At 38.6% G+C, this 22,362-nt stretch overlaps 3 protein-coding genes across 4 annotated transcripts; 1 reads left to right on the top strand and 2 right to left on the bottom strand.

The window, feature by feature from the left end:
- Positions 1-834: 834 nt before the first annotated feature.
- Positions 835-9,207, bottom strand: psat1 (phosphoserine aminotransferase 1). Its single transcript, XM_088420483.1, has 9 exons — positions 9,014-9,207; positions 7,503-7,563; positions 7,289-7,358; positions 6,223-6,428; positions 4,680-4,852; positions 4,235-4,404; positions 3,825-3,953; positions 2,937-3,074; positions 835-1,146 (listed from the first exon to the last, which is right to left on the bottom strand). Exons 1-9 carry the CDS (start codon positions 9,077-9,079, stop codon positions 1,044-1,046), a joined length of 1,116 nt encoding a protein of 371 aa, XP_088276609.1. The 5' UTR covers positions 9,080-9,207; the 3' UTR covers positions 835-1,043.
- Positions 9,208-10,189: 982 nt separating this feature from the next.
- isca1 (iron-sulfur cluster assembly 1) lies at positions 10,190-15,357 on the bottom strand. The gene is made up of 4 exons (XM_088435142.1): positions 13,610-15,357; positions 12,164-12,217; positions 11,959-12,064; positions 10,190-10,815 (listed from the first exon to the last, which is right to left on the bottom strand). Exons 1-4 carry the CDS (start codon positions 13,760-13,762, stop codon positions 10,667-10,669), a joined length of 462 nt encoding a protein of 153 aa, XP_088291268.1. The 5' UTR covers positions 13,763-15,357; the 3' UTR covers positions 10,190-10,666.
- Positions 15,358-15,634: 277 nt separating this feature from the next.
- On the top strand, positions 15,635-22,109 carry rsrc2 (arginine/serine-rich coiled-coil 2). 2 transcript variants are annotated; one of them, XM_088430388.1, is made up of 10 exons: positions 15,635-15,752; positions 17,008-17,149; positions 17,699-17,739; positions 18,776-18,933; positions 19,733-19,867; positions 19,936-20,052; positions 20,438-20,514; positions 20,586-20,863; positions 21,069-21,158; positions 21,229-22,109. In XM_088430388.1, the coding sequence occupies exons 2-10, from the start codon at positions 17,074-17,076 to the stop codon at positions 21,412-21,414; spliced, it is 1,158 nt and encodes a 385-aa protein (XP_088286514.1). In that variant the 5' UTR covers positions 15,635-15,752; positions 17,008-17,073; the 3' UTR covers positions 21,415-22,109. The 2 variants fall into 2 exon arrangements, with proteins under 2 accessions (XP_088286514.1, XP_088286522.1); XM_088430396.1 differs by lacking the exon at positions 15,635-15,752 and adding an exon at positions 18,357-18,430 and having other exon boundaries at positions 17,044-17,149; positions 18,753-18,933.
- Positions 22,110-22,362: the final 253 nt, after the last annotated feature.

Raw genomic sequence — 22,362 nt, 5'->3', positions numbered from 1 at the left:
GGATGGTACCAAATGAATTAAGTAATAAAGTAATCAATTACCTAATACGATAAAGTAACAATTACCTTAGGTACCTCAGTAGGTAATTAAATACATAGATAATTGATTACTTTCGTACTTGAGTGCATAAGTAATGGATTTGGATCTTACTATCTCAAAGTAAGTAATTACTTTTGTACTTAATTACCTAACATATTTAGTTGCTTTAGTACTTTTAGTCCTGAATCAATTACTTTAGTACTTAATTAATTGATTAAATTCTTTCCTAATTCACTGGCCTTGTTTGAACTCTCCTTTAGCCAAACGCTTGAAAAAAATGTGTATATGATTAGCTGGAATTGAATGCCTGGACTCTTCAAACAAATATGTAAAAATGCTTGGGATTGATTAAATTCAAAGGTTTTTAGAGGTTTTTTTTTGTTTGTTTCCTTTTGTTTTTTCCCTACAAAATTAAACAGCTGCCTGAACATCCTCAGGCACTGGCGATTCCTACATTTGTGCCAGAGCTGGTATCAGTGCATGTGTACCATTATTTTAGTTTATGTACACTTGGTGATATCATTCATCCTTGAGGTTTTTGATGAAATCATGTCATAGAGACATTAAGACACCAGAAAAAAAGTTTTAAGCAATGCAATGTTTAAGCTCTTTTAAAGTGCTGTTAGTTGTATGTTTTCGCTAGTGGGAAACGTTACCAAAACGACCAACCGGTTCGATTTTTGTAAATGCCTTACTAAACAGTACCACCTAGAGGCCACATTTAGTAAATTCATTTTTCTCATCAATAAATCCTCATTTTCCGACAGGAACGTTGAGACAATGAACGACACCAGAAAGAATAAAGACTATTGTATTTTGGTGGTTAAACATGGCAACATTTACCTAATCTATTTACATTAAAAGCACATTTGAGGGTCAGCAATGTGTGTGTGTGTGTGTGTGTTTTCTTGTTAGTATCAAACAATCAATGCCATCTACAGCCACTGTTGTTCCATAACCACTTTTGTAATGTGAGCCGTTTTCATGTGTCATCTTGGCCTGACTCACAGGTGCTCTTTTAGAAATTCCTTCATGTACTTGGCCAGAGCTTCGGTGTCCTCCATTGTTACGGCATTGTACAGAGAGGCACGGATACCCCCAACCGACCTGCAGGGGGAAACAAACTTGTCACAACTGCAACAGTACTACAAATACTGTATATACAGAAGACAGTAACTACAGCCATTGTCCACTACATCACGGTTGTATTATTTGCTGTTTCTCTGCATAACCGTTTCAAGTTACGCCTTTTAAATGCATACAAATTCAAGGTCACGAACAGTGTAGAATGAGAGTATGGCGACCTCAAGTGGACAAAAATAACACGTGTCTCACATGTTTACGTGGGGGTTGATATGCATGAAGCTCGAAAAACAAAATCAAAAGAAACATACATAAATATATTATATGTATGAACAATATTTACCGTAATTCTTCAAAAATAAAATGGAGGTCAAAAGTAAGGGTGCGTCCTATAAATGGCAAGCTAAAAATTATTTTATTTTATTTATTTTTTTTTAAATTTGACACCATTCGTGAAAGAATAATTTGTCAGCCACATAAGCAGAGTTTTGACACACAGATGTGCATTTCTTTATTGGCCATATTCTTACTTACAATAATTAACTACCGAACATCAGTTGGCTGTTAGCAGCAAGTGTGTGTTGCAGCTAACAGCAGGTCATGTTAAATGAGGTTGTTACGGCATTATTTTTAATAAAAGAAGCAAGTAGACTGAACCACCATCTGAGTACATCCTTGTTCACACACAGGAATATCAGATCATGTAAAAGTTATGACGTCTCTAGCTGATTCAATGAAAAGTGGCAAGATAAGCAGCCCAGAAAATCGAAAATACCAGAATTTAACCCTAAAATTAAGGGTATGACCAATAAACAGCTGCATCTTATTTTTCAGGAATTCCAGTAATCTATTGCTGGGGCATAACACCCAAAGGATTATTGTCCCCCTTTTTTTAGGGAACTCATAAAAAGGTCTTCTCTCAACTATTGTTCACACATATCACTCTAGCGAACACTTCTCCGTTGCTGTATTAATAATACCAATGATTGATGATTTGAACAGAATTATTAACTCTTTTAGTGCCAACATCACATCTTTCGTAGCTATCGAGAGCAACGGTCCCATCAAATGGTCACATTTAATTACTACAGTGCACACTAATCTGAAATTTAAGAGGAGTGCTGGACACAAGTGACACCACTCTATTAATTAAAGGAAAAAAAAAAGTAGTCACTGGCAGCCAACAAGTATTTCACATGACAAGAATTCTTGTTGTGGCAGGGAAAGAGTTTTAATTACATGTAACATGCACAAATAAAAGCTGACACTCCGCCAACATGCTAACGCAACTACCGAGTACAAAATCTTTGCACCATTTGGCTTTAGTTTCCATTCCTGAACTACTTTGTGTAATTTTTGCTCTGGGTCCAGCACCTACTAATGAATATTGAATGAATATGACTCATGAAATAATAGTGTGGCGCAACTTGACGTTAACTCAATCGGCCCACTTTCAGTTAAAGTAAACAAATGGCACGTGTTTTACTCTTCATCCCCAAAATTGACTAACACTTTTGCTTATGACTAACTCAGAAGCTCTTTCTACTGTTTGCTGAACCAGTTGTAGCGGAGTAGATGATTAAATAAACAAATCAGATTTTTTTTGTCGCTTAACACAGTCAAGTAATAAATGTTGTTTGCACAACTGTTTTAAAATACAAAAATTGTGGTTTTATTAATGACAAAGAATACAACATTCCTGTTTTGCGACTGACAATTATCAGTTATTTAAAATATTACTAACCATCACTGTAAATTAAAATGGCAATGACATCAAATGCTCTGGTTAGCCTGGTAACTGTCAAGTATCTAACCTGTGTCCTTTGAGTGAGATCATTCTCTGTTTGGATGCCCCATTCAGAAACTCCTTTTCCAAAGCATCGTCGCCCCCTTTCTTCCCTATACGGAAGGGTATATTCATGCGACTTCGACAGCCTTCATCTACCGGACACCTGGTGGGTAATGGAAACACATTTATAAGCCGAATATTAATATTTATAGACATTCACTTGATTAAAATTAATTTGTGGCCTTTTTAGGGCACACGATTTTATGGAAAGACTTACTGTGGAATATCTTCAGTCAAAATGATCCATTATTTGCACACTGGTCAACTTACAATTTCTTTAGATTGCAACTTCTCCCATTTCAATAAATAAATTGTAAAATAAATAATATGCTCCGGATTGCAACTGTTATAAAACCTTTATGAATGACACAAACACCTTTTGTAAATGATTTCAATAACATGAATAAATAGATTGCTTAGATACACATGAGTAAGCCTGATTTGTTGAAAGCAGATTGCTGGAATACTTCATTGCGGATGGCCGCACGTGAGCCACGGCATAAAGTTTGCATACAGATTGTCATCCATCTAATACACGAGTTTGGTCAGCTCAAGGCCTTTGAATAGGAGTTGACATTATGCATGTGTGTTCTTGTGGAAAAAAAAAATAGTGTGGTCAGGGACTTGACGTGAGGCTGCCATTTAAATCAATAAAAACATTATCAATTTTTAGTATTGAATTAGCACGTAAAAATGATTTTTGAGGTGGTGTGAGGTTTGTTAGCACACGGGTATAATACCAAATTAAATGGAAGTATTTTTTTAGACGATTCAACACTGATGGTGTCACTGCGACAATCATCTTGGTGTATCTGTGTTAGACAAAAACATTTATGGAAACTGAGCTACGTACACATAGAAGCCATTAGAAGAGTTGATGATGTCGTAGATCAAGTCCGACTTCCGTTTGTTGAGCGTCTCCATGGCAGCAGCACCGCCGTTTTCCTTGATCCACTCCAGAACCAAATACATGATGTAGATGCTGTACAAGAAAATGAACTTTTAAAAGCGTTCAAGAACAGCAATATGGACTCCGGTGGGCCTACTGAAATTATTGCTGTCATGTAGATTATATGTACACAAAGTGCAAGAGTGATTAGCACATCTGCCTGACACTTTGAAGGCATATGGTTTGAATCCGGGATGTGGCCTTCTTAATCATTTTAATGCAAAAATGTGAAACATTTGTTCTTGCCGAGTTTTCTTTCTTCAACATATATTTGTGAATTTTAAGTGAAATGGTTCATTTTAAGAATGAATAACCTGAAACAAGGCGGAGTGTTGTAAAGGGAGTTCATCTCAGCCTGCACTTTGTAATCCAGGATGATGGGACACTCCTTCTGGGCGTGGCCTATCAAGTCCTCGCGCACAATGACCACCGTCACACCAGCGCAGCCCACATTCTTCTGAGCACCAGCATAGATCAGACCGAACTAGAAAAACAATATATCAGAATCACTTTCTTGTCTTTTAGACAGTGAGCATTCACTTGTATTTGAAGAACATGCCAATATTGTTAGAAGATTTTTTTATTTTATTTTTTTAAATATCGTACACATCAGTTGATTTTGGTGGAACAATTTGAATATCTGTTGGTGGACTTTGTCGTTATGTTTTGGTAAATAAAAAAGTAGACGGACAATGATTCATATTTTGATGTACCAAAATGGGCAAGTATGCGTCCAGTGATTTATTGTGAGTCGCTCACCTTGGAAACGTCCACCGGCCGCGACAGAAAGTTGGAGGACATGTCACTGACGAGGGTTACCCCATTGGTCTCTGGAAGGAAGTTGTACTCAACTCCATGCACGGTCTCATTGCAGCAATAGTACACATATGACGCCGCCGGGTTCAGGTTCCAGCTGCTCGGATCAGGGATTTCTGGGAGGAGAAGTCACATTTAACAGATATGAAAATCCCATTTGAGCCCTTGATAGTATTTAGTTGGGATGTTTGATTATTTTTTGAATCAAATAAATAAAAAAAATATGGATTTGTGAATACAAAACCTAAAGACAGAAAAATTGATGATATAACGGGACTTGTGGTTCTTTATGAAAGTTGCTTAAGTTTAAGGAAGGATGCATGCAACTACTTCTTTGATCATTATTTATTTTTTCCATGGCATTTCTCATTTGACAGAGTGAGCTATTCCATAACACGATGCTCTATCTGTGAAACATCGGGATAATGAAGAGGCATTTTAGTTCAACCATGAGGAAAGAGGGTGCCACATTCCATTTCACCATCATGGTTGTGCACCCTGTTATACAACAGAGCGGGAAGCCTATTATGCCTGCTCATTTAGCTGCTGTTTGATTGTTAGGATTGTAGATTTTTTTTAACACACATACAATATATACTCTATTTAATTCAACTTTGAATGAATAAAGTTATTAGAAGAGCTGAACTTCACTTGAATGGTGGCGGATATGTGCATGAGTTTCATCAACATATGTTGGGCTATTTTCTTGACACTCTCAGTCGAAGTATATTGTGTCGAAATAAAGATAAAACAAAGAAAATGACACGTTGTGTATTTCAAACAAGTACATACCTTAGCTTGAAGTCAGTTAGCATTAGGCTAATGCTAACATAGGCAATGATCATTTATTGTGACTGTTAAAACTATTTCAAGCAATATACTTAAATAATACTTAAATAAAAACAGAACAGCAACACATGTGGAGAGACAATATTCGAGTGCACAAAGTCTTTTTTTTTTCCCCTCTGAGAAGAGTGAAAAAAAAAATGAATCTCCCTTTATGCCTAGGCAGGGCACACCTTGCTACAATATGACAGGCAGCTACAGCCGGGTAGATAAGTTAGCATGAGGTTTTGATTGGCCATTACCCTGCCTACAGGTGGCCCAGGGGTGAACATAAAAAAAAAAAAAAAATGCAAGTAGGATGATGCTTTATGCCCAGTGAAATGAACTATATTGAAGTATGTCATAACTCCTTTTTTTAATGTCATGTATTATAACATAACATATTACAGTGCTGGTTTTCTCTATTAAAAATAACGTTTTTGCATCTTGACTCGATTAAAGGTTGGGAAAAACTTGAATATACCGTGAAATATTTTTTAAGCATCAGGGTAAAATAGGATGTGAAAAAAAGATGGTGCTGAATAGAAAAAAACTCACCTCTTACCATCAGGAAAGGCTTTTCTATTATGAGGTATCAAAATATTTTGCATTGTTGTTACATGTGACACATTACTGTGAAAAAGCAAGTGTGCGCACTCACTTGTGTAACTATCCAGCTTCGGGTGCACTATATTGACTTTGCCATATTTCTCGGCCTCTTTGGCAGCCTTCGCAGACCACGTGCCTGTCACAATGTAGTCGGCACATTTGTCTTCCTTCAGGCCCATCAGATTAAGGGCGATGCCGCTGAATTGACCTGATGCGCCACCCTGCAGGAACATCACCTTGTAGTTGTCGGGAATGTTTCTGCGGGGACGACAACAGCTCATTTTTGACACGCTAATGTTATTCTATACTTTTCAACATTACTACAAACAAGAATTAAAATGAACAGTGATCGATAAAATAAAGTCATGAGTATTTTTGTGATTAACATTGAATTTATTATTATTATTATCATTATTAGGGCATGGGTGAGTATCGATGCCAAGTATAGGTATCAGGATTATACATGACAATATTTCAAGACAGATGTACTTGCGATGGAAGCTGATACTATTATTGTGGGCCCTTTTGAAGTGGTTTTACGATCACGAACTAGAAGTTACAAATTAGAAGGGCACAAATTGCCATTAACATCATGACATTTTTTAAAAAGAATGCTATATTGAAATATAAAGGTCTTTAAAAATACGTCTTTTTTGAGGGGTCAAATATGTGACTATTCAAGAGTTGAGTATTTGTACGGATATTAATGATCACTTATTTATTATATAGATTATCACTTATTTATTATATAAAAGGACTTTTGAGTTTTTTTCCAAACAGTGAATAATAATACAGTAAAACATTTATAGTTGTAAAATATCAATGATTAAAGGCAAAACAGCAAGTATATTTTTCAGTAATACAGTAAGCGTTTTTATACAATCAACTTTACTGTCGCCTTTTTAACATTGTCACCGTTTTAAACTTAACAATGTAATCTTTTTTTTTTAAATTAAAATCTGAAGTTCACATTGCTCAACACATCTTATCAACATTTGGTAGAAAAAAATGATTTATTTGCTTTCGTCAAGATTGTTATCATCACCGTTTTAAAACAATGAAAAAAAGCGGATTTTACTTTTGCCCAAGATGTACAAAGGCAGTACAATTCTACTTACAGTAACTCTCGTAGAAGACTCTCTGCTTTGTTCATGATTTGATTAAATTCTGGCGATCGGTGGCTCATTTCTAGAGGAAACAAAAGTGATTTCAGAGTAAATGACTTCACCATCCAAAGTTCTAACTGAAAAAGCATTTAAATTGAAAAGACTTTCTTGTTATAGCTTACATGTAAAATACAAACAACACATAATAAAGAAATGTTTATAATACCAAGAACACTGATCCCAAGGCCGCTGTAGCTAAGGAGCTCCTGCTGGGCTTGAAGCAGCACCTGCAACATGTGTCCACATAAAATAGGTCATGAAAACAAAGTGGAGGATGAATTGTTTACAAAATACAAGAAGTCTGCACACTGGAGTCTCGCTGAGACCAAATGTTTTAGTGCCTTTGTTAAGTAACACAATGGATTGAGTGGTGAGAATACTTCGAAGACCTACTCAATTTCACGGACAAGTTTTCCTCTGAGGAAGCACAGTCTGGAAATTCTGAGGTGGGGTCTCCTATCATTAGGCCTGAAGTCACAGACCTGGTTAAAATATTGTGGAGGCGTTTAAGCATCTTGCGGTTTTGTTCATGAGTGACGGCAGGATGGAGCAGGTGATCGAGAGGCGGATCAGTGCAATGTCCGCTGTGATGCAGACTCTGTACCGGTCTATAATTGTAAAGAAAGAGCTGAGCTCAAAAACAAAGCTCTCAATTAGCCAGTCGATCTACGTTCCTACCTTCATCTATGGTCACAAACTGTTGGTCGTGACCAAAAGAACAGTGCCAAAATTAGTTTCCTCTGCAGGGCGACCAGGTTCTCCCTTAAGAGATACGGTGAGAAGTTCGGTCATCCAGGAGGGTCTCAAAGTCAAGTTGCTGCTCCTCCATGTTGAGAGGAGCCAGTTTTGGTTGTTCAAGCATATAGTTAGGATGCCTCTTGGTGAGGTGTTCCGGGCATCTCGCACCGGGAGAAGGCGCAGGGGGACAAAACAGGGCACACTACTGCCTGGGAGGGCCCGGGGATCCCCCCCAGGAGCTGGACAAAGTGGACGGGGAGAGTGAAATCTGGGCTTCCCTACTGAAGCTGCTGAAGGTAATGGATGTATGGATCCTAAAATCCTAAAATATATGTAACATTTAAAAATAATGTCTAAAAAACAGTGATTGAACCATGACGTAGAAATGATTGCACTTAATGAAAAAAAAAAGCAAATTATTTTAGACACCTGCTGGGATAACTGTCTTCTGCTCCAGAAAACGACTTTTGCAAGCCATGTGGTAAAGACCTAAATGTGCAGTCGGCTGGCGTAGACGGATCAGAACGTTTCCACATGAATAAAAAGGAGGCAGGCTGATGCAACTCAGCTGCGTGTTTTCAGCTTGTTGCTGAGCGATGCTAAAGTGTCCTCTGCTGCTCATTCACTCAGTCACGAGCAACCCTTCTGTTTATTTTTTTCCTTTTTTAAAGCAGGAAGCACAGACATTTTATGATCACAATTCGAAAAACTGCACACATCCTAACACGGGAACGAACCGCAGGCAAATGTGCACAAACAGAAAATCATACAATGGCACATTTTGATAACATTTAAACGTCGCCTGTCAATCTGACATATCTGCTTTTTTTCCCTTTACAATTCTCTCAAGGGGCTCAGAATTAAAACGTATGATTATTATAGCAAGTCTGTTTCTTATTGCGATAGTTGACGTCGCTAGCAAAAAAAGCTGAAACTTACCGGTACTGGGAGTTTAGCGGGCCCGGCTCCGAAGTTGATGGTTTTCTGGTTAACGTGAGGCTCCATGTTGCTCAAGGCCACCCTAAAAGATAGAAAGCTGCAGAGGAGAGCTAAACTCAACGCGACGTGTGTGTCTTTCTGCTGCTCTGCTCCTCCGCCACTTAAACCGAAGGAGTCACGTCACGCAGAAGGTTGTACTTGCTGCGTTCAAAACTGCTCGGACATCAAGGATCCCCTATGATGCGTTTATAAGGTCGAACGTGGAATCGGATTTTCAGGAAACGGAATTGCTAATAGAACAGTATCAATTACGCCTTTAGGAAAAGCATCTGAAATATCACTTTTGAATTATAATTGTCAAGATGAAACAAAACAGAGCCGTTTGGGGAAAATGGTAAAACATTACGTTCGGGAAGTGCTGTTAGCCCCAAATATAAATATCTTTAAATCTAGCTTGAAAACTAATCATTTTCCGCACCCTTATACGCCTAAGGCTCAGATTTTAGTCGTTTTAGGTTTTTTTTTTAACATCTGAGTAAACAATGGCTCATAAAATATTCATGTGGAGTATTTAGATGATTCTCATTTTATTGTCGCAAATCCGCAACACCTCCCCTCTATTAAAGGTAGGTATATTGGGCACTCCAAAATTGCCCTTAGGTGTGATTCTGAGTGTGAATGGTTGTTTGTCTCTGTGTGCCCTGCGACTGGCTGGCAACGAGTACAGGTTGTCACCCGCCTCCAGCCCCAAGATGGCTGGGATAGGCACCAGCAAGCCAGTGACCCAAGTCAGAATAAGCAGCTAAAAACAATGACTGGGCCTTGAGTCACTTCAAAAAGTTCACGTTCAAATTTAAAAAACGTTAGGCCTTCATACTGACCTCTTTGTGACCAATGATCCATACACATTCTACTGTCCATCACTCATCATGCCAAGAATTAAACTGAAGGGAGAGGAGCAGTTTCCATTAAACAATAATTTGGAAGAGAAGTGTTGTGGCCCAAATGATATGAAATTATAAACCTTTTTTGGAGAGGAGTGCATCAATTACACATTCTTCAATATTTGCGTCAGGTTAGTGTCCAGGTTAGTTATTTTGCTTTTATGTCCTTGGTAAAAAAAAAATAAATAAAAATGAAGAAAATAAACTCTTACTCCCAATATGACACATTGACCAACTTTCTACATTTCTTTATTGTGCATTTTTTTTGGAGCTTAGGTCATTCACACTCTGTATTTACACACATAAATATGCTTAGTCTTTTCAATAGACTATACTCACTGACGAAGCAGTTTTCAAAACATTTCTGTTGCATTTTGCTTTTGTCACAAACTTAACAATCGATCATGAACATGTACAATAATGTGCGTATCACTAAAACAGTAGGCTGGCACTGCAATGCAATAACACTCAGCGAGGTCCTTGCCAGGCTAAAGATGCGGAGTCCCGCATAAAATGACACACGTCAGACGGTGGACAAAATCAAAGCAAAGGGTTATGATTAAAATAGGGTGAGCATTATGCTGAGGCTTCACAAGCATGTGTGCGTTACTGTGTGTCATCTGCAGTGGTCAAAAGACTGGCTCCATGGTCCATGTGGAGTCTTTTTTTTGTGTGTGGTTTTGGATGGGGCAGCCCTTGGGTAGGTGGCTCAGATGTTGAAGCTCTCTCCACACCCACACGTGCCCTTGATGTTGGGGTTGTTGAAAACAAATTCACTAGATAGCTTCGACTCCACGTAGTCCATCTCGGTCCCCAGGAGAGTCAGCTGGGCTTTCTTGGCGATGAACACCCTCACACCTGCCACGGTGTATAAGGGGAAAAAACATCACTGTTTAATTGTACTTAAAAAAATCACTATTAACATAACCACGAAGAAATTACGAGACACATGTCCATTCAACTGTATCTATGCAACTCATGACAGGTCTTTAATCTTTCGCAGTGAATGGAAGAGTCTATTGAATTAAACAGTTCAGTCTATGTATTACATTTAAATGTTGAAATCCAATTCATTGCTCCTGCTGTGCGCACCGGGGCCACCCAGAGAAACTATACCACTGGACAGTCATGCAGGCTCAAAAATATTAGCTTTCTTCTACTGCTATTGTAAGCGACTCAGTAAGATGCCATTTTTCAGAGAAGATAAAGAATGCAGGTCTGTATTATCATATTAGCTCTGTAAAAGTATTGTGCCACTGGTTTGTGTTGAAATGTGATGCTAACATGTCAGTATGTCAAGAGCGTTGTGCATTGTTTGCTAGCATTAAAAGAGGTGGACAGTTTTATAAGTCAAACCTATGTTTTTATTTTGTGTTTTTCGTTTAGGACAAGTGAGTGGTATTAAATCGTTTGATGTATTAAACCATTACCATTTTGTTAAATGTCTTAAATGAATTAAAAACAATGATAAACAGTGGGGAGATTAGGATGCCACGAGATTTCTCGGCCCTGCACAGCACGAGATCGCTATTTGGTTGCCTGTTTTTTGGTAAATGGGTGTACACAACAGAATGCACGGCTTGTTACTGTTATGACAGTAAAAATAAATAAATAAATAAATAAATAATAATAATAAAGAAATAATAATAATTAGATTGAAAAAAATGTTAATAAAAGCAGCAATTCATGGTTGTTTTTTCACCACACAAAATAAAGACAAATATTCAATTAAAATATAATCCAGTCTCAATATTTGCAAGAGAAAAACAAGATGCTCCAGTTACTTTTAACTCACCTAAAACATGAGTCTGGCTCTTTTATGTTTGAATTTGCACACTTGAGCGTTAATTTTTTTGTAGTCTACTCAGTAACTAGAAGACATTTTTTAAAAAGCGGAAAATTAATGTTAGGAATTACTACAAATTTTGCAAAAAGCTTGCCTCGTTGTTGTGGACTCAATAAAATTAAAATAAATTAGAATTCATGAACACAAGAGCTCACCATCCTGCTGTACTTCCTCATCACAATTTTCCTTCTGCTTGGTGTAGTCCAGTGTGTACGTCAGCCCATTGCAGCCACGCGTTCTCACGCCAACTTTCAAACCAATCTGGGAATAAACATGAAGGCTTAGTCATAGAACAAGTCTTTTCCTCACTACAGTCATTTCAATTAATTATTGGGCCCAAAAAAAATAGACATTACTCACATATTCCGGCTTGTCCTTCAACAAACATCGGATCTTATTCACTGCAGAAGGTGTCTAGAACAATAAAAATTTTGGATGCTCAAATAAAACAATAGAAACTTAGTTCCTTTTCAAACCCCATAGAGCTAATTGTGTTGTCATCTAGTGTTGTAGTTTTAGGTCCACGTTTTTATTCAATCAGAATTCAGCTAACTTGTGTTGCCAGGCTGTATGAATTCAGCTCGAGGCCTTCACAGTCAACAGTTGCAGGCTTCTGTGCAATGTGAGTGAACGGGCACATAGAGTTTTTTATTTTTTTGTTGTTTTATTTCATTCATATTCTGTTGCCAATTCCTCATTGCCACTAAATTAGGAGTACACGGGGTAGATTTTGTGCATGTATATACTGGGGGAGGTCCCTTATTACACATTGGTTGTGGCAAACGTGTTGCTGGGCGGCTTAACGGGTCCTACAATTCATTGCATTGGCGGGCGATTGCGGCGCGTGTTGAGTTACGAGGCAGTCACCATGAGAAAAGGAAGACATTGATAGAGAAACCATTCAGTTGAATGCACTGGAGTTGCCACGTTCGGCAGTGGAGTTTGTAAGAGGAATAAAAGTGACATTGTTGAGTCATATGTGTTCAACCGCTCATTGGTCTGAGCTGCTGTGTAGATGAAGTGCACCAACGCAGCCTCCTTGGCTATTATATGATTCTCTCTCTGCAATATATTCCAATAATGGTAAATAAATAAAATGTTCTTAAATTAAACTGCGATTTGTAATTTTGCATACAATCTTGTTAAAGCTTGCCTGCTCTTGGTGGACTTAATACAATTTTGAGGACAAATCATTTTAAATTCCCTTTTATTTTCAAGTTTTAACAATATCACGTGTAGTGATAAGTTTTAATTGCTGATGCGGGTTTATTGATGTTTAAATGCTCCGGAAAGTAGCCTGTGTAGCGTGCGTGTGTGATTCTCATGAGCATTTTTTCGAGTGGGACATCATGAACTTGCGAAACTGCATTAGGAAGCGTAATGAATTACATCTTCGGACGACAGTCAACAACAACAACAAAAAACGCAGTACGGGAATATTCCACGTCCGTGACACAGCATGTATCCGAAGTGCACGGCAATTTACGCATTCGGGATTCGTTAGCTTAGCGGTTAGGCAACTAAACTACAAACGATGTTACAAAACAGACAGCAAGAGCAAGTGATAGCATCTGTCAAGAAACCGAGTTTGATGCCGCAGTTTCATGCCTGACAAAAAGTTCGATAGATTTCCAGAGGTCAGTGATGTCATTAAAAACAAAAGTGACCAACAACTTCGCCGTGTTATTGGCATGTTGCGTCACAGGCGCCTGCTAGTTTACCATAACGCAATAGCGGTACTCAGAACGGTTTTATATAGTTAAGAAATCTGCACAAATATTTGAAAGCAAATGCTTATAGACTTACCAAAGTGAGAGCAGCTCTCGTGGGAAGGATCTTTCGTTTACTGACCGCTCGGACGGTCGCTCGTACCATGGAGGCAGACATGTTGATCAAGCGAACATCACAACAATGAATGGCGCATGCGCGTAAAATATGACTTGCTCGTCCTATGACCATGGCCGTGACTTGATGACGCAAGCCTTGTATCAAGTTAATTTTCCTCTTGCTTCATCTCATATTGATTTTTTTCTTATGCAACTGCTAACGTAGTTTTTAACGTTACAATTTACCATCTGTTAAGCAACTGTTGTGAAAAAAATGTTTCTCTTCAACGTCATAAAAGTCATTTTTACCAATGACGTTTGTGATGCGAAGCCACGTTACATAAATGGTCCATTTCGTTTCGGCAATTCAACGTGACGTTTTCAAATTGACGTACTCAATAAATGATCAAAGTTTTCGAAATTATCCAAAATAATCAGAATCTTGATTTAGTTTATGTAGTATTTTACACAATCTAAAACAATCAGGAGCTCAATGTAGTTGATTTAGTAGTTACAAAGGCTCAGAAGAGAAAATAATCAGCCCGTTTCTTTTTTCCAAGTGGAACCTTGCCTTATTACAATTACACATATTTCCAATGTCTCATTTAAAATAAGTCATCGTTTTAAACTACACTAAAATAAACTTTTTGTTTCAAAGTAGGTTTTGAACCTAGAGTTAGATTTTAGAAGTAGAGTTTCAATCTAGGGTTTGTTTTGAAATGTGGTCTTTAGACTACAGTCAACTAGTTATGGTTTAGGTAGGTAGGTTTTCTGTCTGTTTTACTTTCTCTTTTATTCAAACTTTTGTATAGTGAATTTGTTGCGGGTTTTTAATCGCTGTCTTTCTGCTTTATAATTTATGCTTTATTAACTGTACAGCACTTTGGTCAACCCTTTGAGGTTGATTTAAAATGTGTTTTTTAATTAAGTTTTGACATTATTTGACTTCAAATTACTACAGGTAAGGTTTCAAGGTAGTTTTAATTGTAGGGTTAGGTTTCAAATGTGGTCTTGATTTAGGTAATTTGGTAGGTTATCAAGTTACTACGGTTTCGAGGCAGGGTTACTACGGTTATGATTTGAAACTAGGGTTTTAAAGTAGGGTTAGGATTTCAGATTAGAATTAGATATTGAAAATAGGGGTATTTCCTTCAAATTTTGGTTTAAAACTAGGGTTTAGGTTTCAAAGCAGGGCTTCAAACTAAGGTTAGTTTAAAAACGGGTTGTTTAAAATTTGGTCTTTGGACTAGGTTTACGGTCTCAGTGGGTTTTAAACAATGGTTAAGCTTTCTAATAGGGTTTTTTTTAAATATAGTTGGGATTTCAAATATGGTTTCAAGTTAGGGTGAGAGAGTTTCAAAGCAACAAGGGTTTTTATCAAGGGTTAAGATTTCAAAACAGGGTTTCAATCCAGGGTTAAATTTCAAACTAGTGTTTGAACTAAGGTTTAGGGTATTAAAGTATGGTTTAAGATTTCACAATAGGGTCCCAAACTAGAGGCATTCACGGGTTCGTATCCAAAAGATGAGAATTCAGTCGAGGGGCATGGCCGCTCAGGCAGTGCATGCAATTTTTTGGGTCCATTGCTGATGGTTAACGGACTTAAGGCCTCCAAATTTGAAGCGAAGGCAAAGTCGGACAGGTAGGTGTACTCGCAAATTGATGAGATCATTCCCCTGCGGGAAAGACTTAATCTTACGACCAAAGCACAGATAGAGTCCAAACTTCAACCGTACATCGTTCTACATTTTCTATTTTACTTGTGAAGAGCATTACTCATGCGCATAAGCGTCATATTACTGCTAACGGGGTTGCCATGTTGCAAGTGCTTCAGTATTTTTATAGTGTCTTCAAAAATAACAAATTTTAAGACATAAAGCCCAATAAACAATGGCAGTTTGTTGTTTGAATCATTTAATGCATTTACATGCGTGCACATTGCTACGTACGTTATCATTAATGCTCACTGACTATATCGACTTGAAGAGATCTGGCAACCCAGGCTCTTCAGTTTAGCAGTTTAGCCTCACGGCATGCTAGCTAAGCCAGTTTAGCATTTTGAGTCACATTCTGGCGTCGACGAAAAGACGAGCGATTTCAAAGAGTTCGTCACTCTTATCTCTGTAAGTTAAACCGTCAAATGCTTCTTGCGCTATACATTGACAGAAGATTACTTAAATACAGTAGCGTCCCGTTTACGATTCTATTTATACGTCGTGGTTCTTAAAATGGCGAATAATGGACTTATTTTGACCGCGGAGGCCTAGTTGCTCACACCAAGCAACTGGGCTCTCAAGCACCCTAAGCATTATCTTTTGTTTTAGTTGTATTTATTTCTTTAAGAAAACCAATAGTATCTTAAACTATCCTTTTGCTTGGCTGTACGGTTGCGTGTTGGTCAATTTGATAAATTACTCCAATGTCATCCAGTTCATTTAGACGTGTGCTTTTGTCGTAAGGCACAAACGCGCTAATATAGAAAGTTTTGTAGTAGCTACATTGCTAATAATAAACAAGGTATACTTGTACGCCAATTTTATTTGTATTGCAATTATAAGAAAATCACATTTGGGAATCCACAAATGAATGAATTAGAAATCAGATAGTGAACAAAAATGCGGTCGTAACACCTTGATTTGATTTGTGTGTTTATCCAATGGTTAGCGGGATTAAATTAAAGCGCCGGTTAATGATCAGTTGTTTAAAAAATATTTAACGAGTAAAACATTTTAGATTTTAGTGATCTCACGCTGTCCTTTAGAATGAGAGAAATTTCAAAGTACTAGAGCATTTTTTGTTTGGTTTTTACATTTACTCTATAAATGTATGCCCTTGTAAACAGCATGTTGGAATTTACTCACCAAAAATGATTTATGCCTCTTGTCCTTCAATGTTAAATCATATTACTGTTTTTATTCTTATTTACTTTGCCATTAAACAATTACAATAATCACACACTTTGATCACATGTCAAAAGTTCAAAACATATCAACAGTTGCATTTGAAAGCGTTCAACTGAAATAGGAGTGCATCTTAATGAGTAGAATTTAGGAGGATGGAGAAGGATGCAGTAAAAACATAATGCAGTTCTGTCAACCATTCAATCTTAGCAAGCACATTAACATTTTTTGGTAGCAACTCATTAATAATGTAAAAAAAAAGTTAGTTTCTGTTGCTCAAAGCAAAAATAAATACATACATAAAGAATCAAAATACTGCTTGTAACAAAAAAAAAGAAAGAATACAAAGGGGTATTTCTCTAATTGATAACCATTTTTTTTGTTTGGCAATCTGCTCGGTAACTTTGATGTGTGTAGCCCAGTGAGCCACACTGATTTGCCACCAATATTTGTGGGGGTTTTTTCAATTGATTTTCAGACAAGTGGTGATACTGTAGACAATACGAGAGCCAACTCACCGGTTTGTCCTAGCAAAAGGCACAACATGGACTCCTCCAGATCCCCAAGAAGTTCCAAACACCACCATTCACGCTCAAGATCGCGCTCCAGGGACAGAAAATGTGAGTAACAGAAGAGGACTATCTGTCAGTCAGAGCCATCAAACATTGAGTTTGTTTTTTTGTCCATAAGGACTACATTACTCAGCATTTGACCCATGGGGATTTTTCAAAGTTAATCCAGATATTTGGCAGAATAAAATTCCAAATACAGGTTTATTGACTGCTAGAAAAATGTTTGATGGAAAAGAAAAACACGTTTGATTGTTCTACAGTATTTTGCTTTTGAAAATTAGTGTAACTGTACAACAGCAAGAAACGTTGGCCACAAATAGTCTTCTGTCCTATTTCTTATTATTTTAAATGTTAATGCGTAAAAAAAATGGGCAAAACTCATTTCAAAACAGCAGTCGATTAATATCGGGCTCAAGTTTACCAATTGTGTAACCAAGACAGGATTGTAATTGCAAATATTGGCCTTGGTTTTGGCAGTAGGGAAACATTTTGCCCGGTCAGGTATGGCCAACCAGAAAATTGGTGTGTGTGAAAAACAAACAACTGTAAATCTTAAGCGCAACTGGGATCATTTGCTTTGGTCTTGTTTTCTTCCAGGGAGCAGGAAGCACAGGCGGAGTCGCAGCAGGAGCAAAGAGGTAACTAATCCTTCGCATCAATACTTTGAATTACAAGCACATTTTGATGTGTGTCATTGAAGCGTCTCTGTCGTTAGTGGTTGTTAATTAGGCGGCCATGGTGAGTATTTGATCAGTGGTTCCCAACCATGGTCCACTTATGTATTGCAATATTTACGCCGTATTGTTATCGGCGTTGTATACAGTGCATTTGGAAAGTATTTCCATCAATTCGTTGATACTGTATTTTGGTTAGGCTTTATTCCACGCGTCACCTGTTTTTGTGATCAAATTTTTGTTGGTCAATCACTGCAGACTTAGAAACAACAAGGTATTAAGCAAAGGCTGTGAATACTTAATATTTTTAATAATTTTACAAAATGTGGAAAAACGTTTTCAGTACTTTGTGAATACTCACATATATGGTGGGTATAAATATACTGTAGAAAAAAAAAGGTTGGGGACCTCTGAGTTAAATGACAAAATGAAGTCAGAAAGGAATAGATAAGGTCAGGTATGACATTTAATCCTTGGATATGTGTTAATCGCTACCATCTTCTGTGGTGATTAGATAATTATTTTTGTAAAGTTGTGTGCATAGACCACATGATAACATTTCTACAATAAATCACACTCAGCGTGCTAAAGCACGAAGAGACTGAACAGAGGAGCCTGCTGACATAGCAAAATAATATGTCTACTACGGGGACAGGTAACTATTTGCTATTCAAACACATTCATGTCTTTCACACCTTTCATATATGTTTTTAATTCTCGTGTACATTTATCTGACGAGTTTATTTTTTATAAAGCGCTGTTTTGTATCCATTGAAATGGACACTGTCGTTCAGTGCCGTACTACAATAGTCCATGAATGCGAGGTGGATACTTAAATTGGGAAATGACTGAAGGTTGCAAATATCGTTAAAGGCTATACACACGAATGCTTTTGATGTATTTTCAGAATGTACAAGCAATTGATGTCCTTGCAAACCATGGTACTAACTCTCTTTGTTGCACTATTTTCCTGAAAGAGACCCACTTCTTCTTGAAACAGGCACGAAAGAGAGAGCCGGAGAAGCCGTCCAAATCGCATAAGCAAGGGGATGAGCACCACGAGAGGCTCTCGGGCGAAGATGGGGACGAGCGGTTACGGCGCAAAGACAAGCGGTCCCCCAGGGGTCGCAGCTCATCTCGGTCGCATTCGCGAGAGAGGTATGTCTGGCCAATGATTAATGATATTGACCTTTATAATGGTGTGTGCGTGTGGTGTGTCCCTTTTATTTTATATATTATATGTTATGTTTTTTTTTTTTTTTGTTTGCCTGGTTTTGTTTTTTTACGGTGGAAGGCAGCGGGTTTGGTGTCTAATTCACCCCCTTGAGATGCGTTATCACTTTAGTCGCACAGTAGTTTCAAGTAGGCATAGCCTACCGTCATGGCAATATATTGCGATTTTGAAAGTCGCGGTTATTTAACACCGTCCAAATTTGACAAAACCGGTTAAAAAAAAAAAGGAAAAAAATCTGCCTTTCCGGGCAGTTGCAGCCCACAGCGGGAGCCTCCTCTTGATGCAACTCATACCTTTTTGACTGCAGTAGCCAATGACGTCCACTTCCTGTTTTCAGTACAGCTGAAGTAAATGCAGCTATAATGCGGCTAACATGTTTATGCTACTTTCCCTGAACGTTTTATGCGACATCGGTTGCCAGTGCATGTGTCTTTTCCACAGCAGGCGTTATAGGCACTGCCCAAAGGCCACAGTTGGACTTTTACAATGTGGACATGCTTGTATTTCTAAAAAAAAAAAAAACCCTGACCATTAAAGATTAGACAAATGTTAGTTTGCTGCACCACGGTTGGCTTGTTCTTGTGCCTAGTAGTAAATCACTATTGTCGTTGGTGTTCATTTTAATGTTTATTAGTTTAATGTTTGGCACTTAAACAATTTATTTTCATTTTGTTCATGCGTAACTATGAAAGAAAAAAAAACTGTTTTTATTATCTCCATCAGGCGGCATCGTAGCAGGAGCCGGGACAGGCGACGCTCCCCACGATCACACAGCCGCGACAGGAAGAGGAGGGCTCGTTCTCGGTCGCGCTCCAGGTCAAAACACCGGTACCATAGCAGGAGTCGCAGCAGGAGCAGGTACATTCCAGCATTTGACTATTATTATATTTCTTGCATGACATGATGAATAATTGTGGTCACACCAGGGAACGAAAGAAAAAGAGTGAAAAGATGCGCAAGAGGAGCAGAAGCAGATCTCCTAATCCACCTATCTTCAGGGGCCGTAACACAGCCATGGATGCACAAGAGGCTCTAGCCAGAAGGTAAGCACTGAAAATATGGTGGACATTTCCAGGAGGCAGGAAAACATTTCATGGGAGCTTTGTCCAAAATGGAATAGGGCCTGTACTTTGCAAATTCACTCTAGTTATCACTTAAACAAAGAATAATTGTTGGAAGCAAGCGTTCCAGAGGAACACAGAATGAAGCACTGGGAGAATTTACAAACTACACATAAGAATGTTCCAACAGTGATTGTAACTCAGCTAGTCAAGGCAAAATGTGCTTACCATTGTACTAACATGATTCCCAAGTTCCAACTTAAACAAGAAGTTAGCCAAGTCAATAGCCAAGATTTTGTTCCAGGTTTTGCATGCCCTCTCTGTGTATGTACTATTAAAAAGGGTTTTGCTTGCTTGTCTTTTACAGGTTAGAGCGAGCCAAGAAACTTCAAGAGCAGAAGGAGAAGGAGTTGTTAGAAAAACGACAGCAGGAGGTTATTGGAGGTGAGGTTTCGATTTCTTCAGTGAAGGCACCATTAAATTTTTCTGTGGCTGAAGACTGCGTTGGTTCCCAGCTACTTCCCCAGTGGCTGGTGCGGCCACACCAACCGCCGTCACGGCTGTGGCCGCCACGTCCAACCACGCCCTCAATGTGGCCGCCCTGCTAGCGTCGGGCACGCAGGTGACACCCCAGATTGCCATGGCGGCGCAGATGGCGGCACTGCAGGCAAGGACGCTGGCCGAGACGGGCGTGGCTGTGCCCAGCTACTACAACCCATCCGCGGTCAACCCCTCCAAGTTTGCCGAGCAGGAGAAGAAGCGCAAGAAGTTGTGGCAGGGCAAAAAAGATGGGGTAAGACTGGTTGTGTGGTCAAGGTTTCTATCCAATGTTGTTTCAAGTGGAACTAAATTTACTTACCAGTACAGGCCCTGCTTGTTAAAGCCATACACACTCAAAGTCACGGGTATTAGTGGAACGTGAGGATTGTTACACCTATAGTTTATGGTAATGGTTTCAGAGTTTTATTTTTTCATTGGTGTCTTTTGATCGCATTCAGGACAAGTCCCAGACAGCTGAGTTGTGGGAGAATCTAAACTTTGGCAACAAGGACCAAAATGTCAAATTCCGCAAATTAATGGGCATTAGGGTAAGTGTGTCTCCTCCACCCCCGCACATTTCCACGCCGTCGATATGAGTTCCACCGTTGATCCCATCAGGCTGACGACGATGGAGACGCGTCCCGACCTCTCAACGATGAAGGCCTGAAGACCCTCCAGAAACAGGAGGAAATGTTCCGCAACCTGGACGTTCAGTATGAGATGGCCCGATCGCAGACGCACACCCAGCGCGGCATGGGCCTCGGCTTCTCTTCTGTGTTTTCTCGCGGGATGGATTCCATCTAAGGGGTCTGGTGGGACTTGGTTGTAATTTATTCCAGGAGGATGGTGTAAATAACAAGAAGTCCTGTCAGTGCATACATTACTCGAAATGGACAGCGCTGCTATGGAATAGAGCTGTGGTAGTATTTTGTGTTTTTTTGTTTTCTTTCTTTTGTACATGTTGAAATTAAAACAGCAGCACTCCCAAAAATGTTTGAAATATTTGGGCTTTTGGGTCAACCCTCAGTGCAACTATAACTTACAGGTTACAGCTACCTCTGAAACATAGTGAATGGGTGACAAATTTCATGTAAGAGAACATCCTTGGAAATTTCTAAGCTGATTTACGGGTCAAACACCTGTTGTGAATTTGTGCAACAAGGAGGAAAGGCAAAATTTGTGAGAAAAAAAAATACTGAACTCTTGGACATGCATGCAAGTCACTAGAAAAATTCAAACTTTGTTCACAAAGAAAGGTAGTGAAGTTTAGCTGCATCTGTAAATTTCACCCGAATGCCTGAAATCTCCTCTTAACATTTTGGGAGTGGCGTATGTGTTTCGAGATGGTGTATGTATTTGGAGGTGGATTGGTGTACAATGTGAGATATATTGGCTGAAGTATCCACTGAAATCTCAGAACTGTTGTTTGAAAGGAAAAAAAAAGACCCTTAAAATATTTGAACCCTCAAATTCACATTAAATAGAATGTTGACTTGGGAGAGTTTTGTTGTTGTTTTTAGTGTGACACCTGGAGTAGGGTTTTTACTGCTGCTAGAGTGGCCACAAATTTACAAAATAGGCATGGGTAACCCTAACTTCCAACATACCTCAAATAAATTTCTATCGGAAGGCTTTCTATGATTCTTTCATTTCATCAAATGCAGTCCCTGTAGCTGTACCTTGACGTATGCATGCCCCAGTTTAAAAGTTCCAAGTCTGGTTCAATTATTTGTGCTTTGTTGTGAGGCAAAG

Source organism: Hippichthys cyanospilos, chromosome 1 (assembly GCF_059441005.1).
Source record: "Hippichthys cyanospilos isolate Australia breed blue-spotted pipefish chromosome 1, RoL_Hcya_1.0, whole genome shotgun sequence".
NCBI classification, from domain to species: domain Eukaryota; kingdom Metazoa; phylum Chordata; class Actinopteri; order Syngnathiformes; family Syngnathidae; genus Hippichthys; species Hippichthys cyanospilos.
The sequence above is the reverse complement of the archived record's forward strand: the minus strand, read 5'-3'. Positions and strand labels throughout refer to the sequence as shown.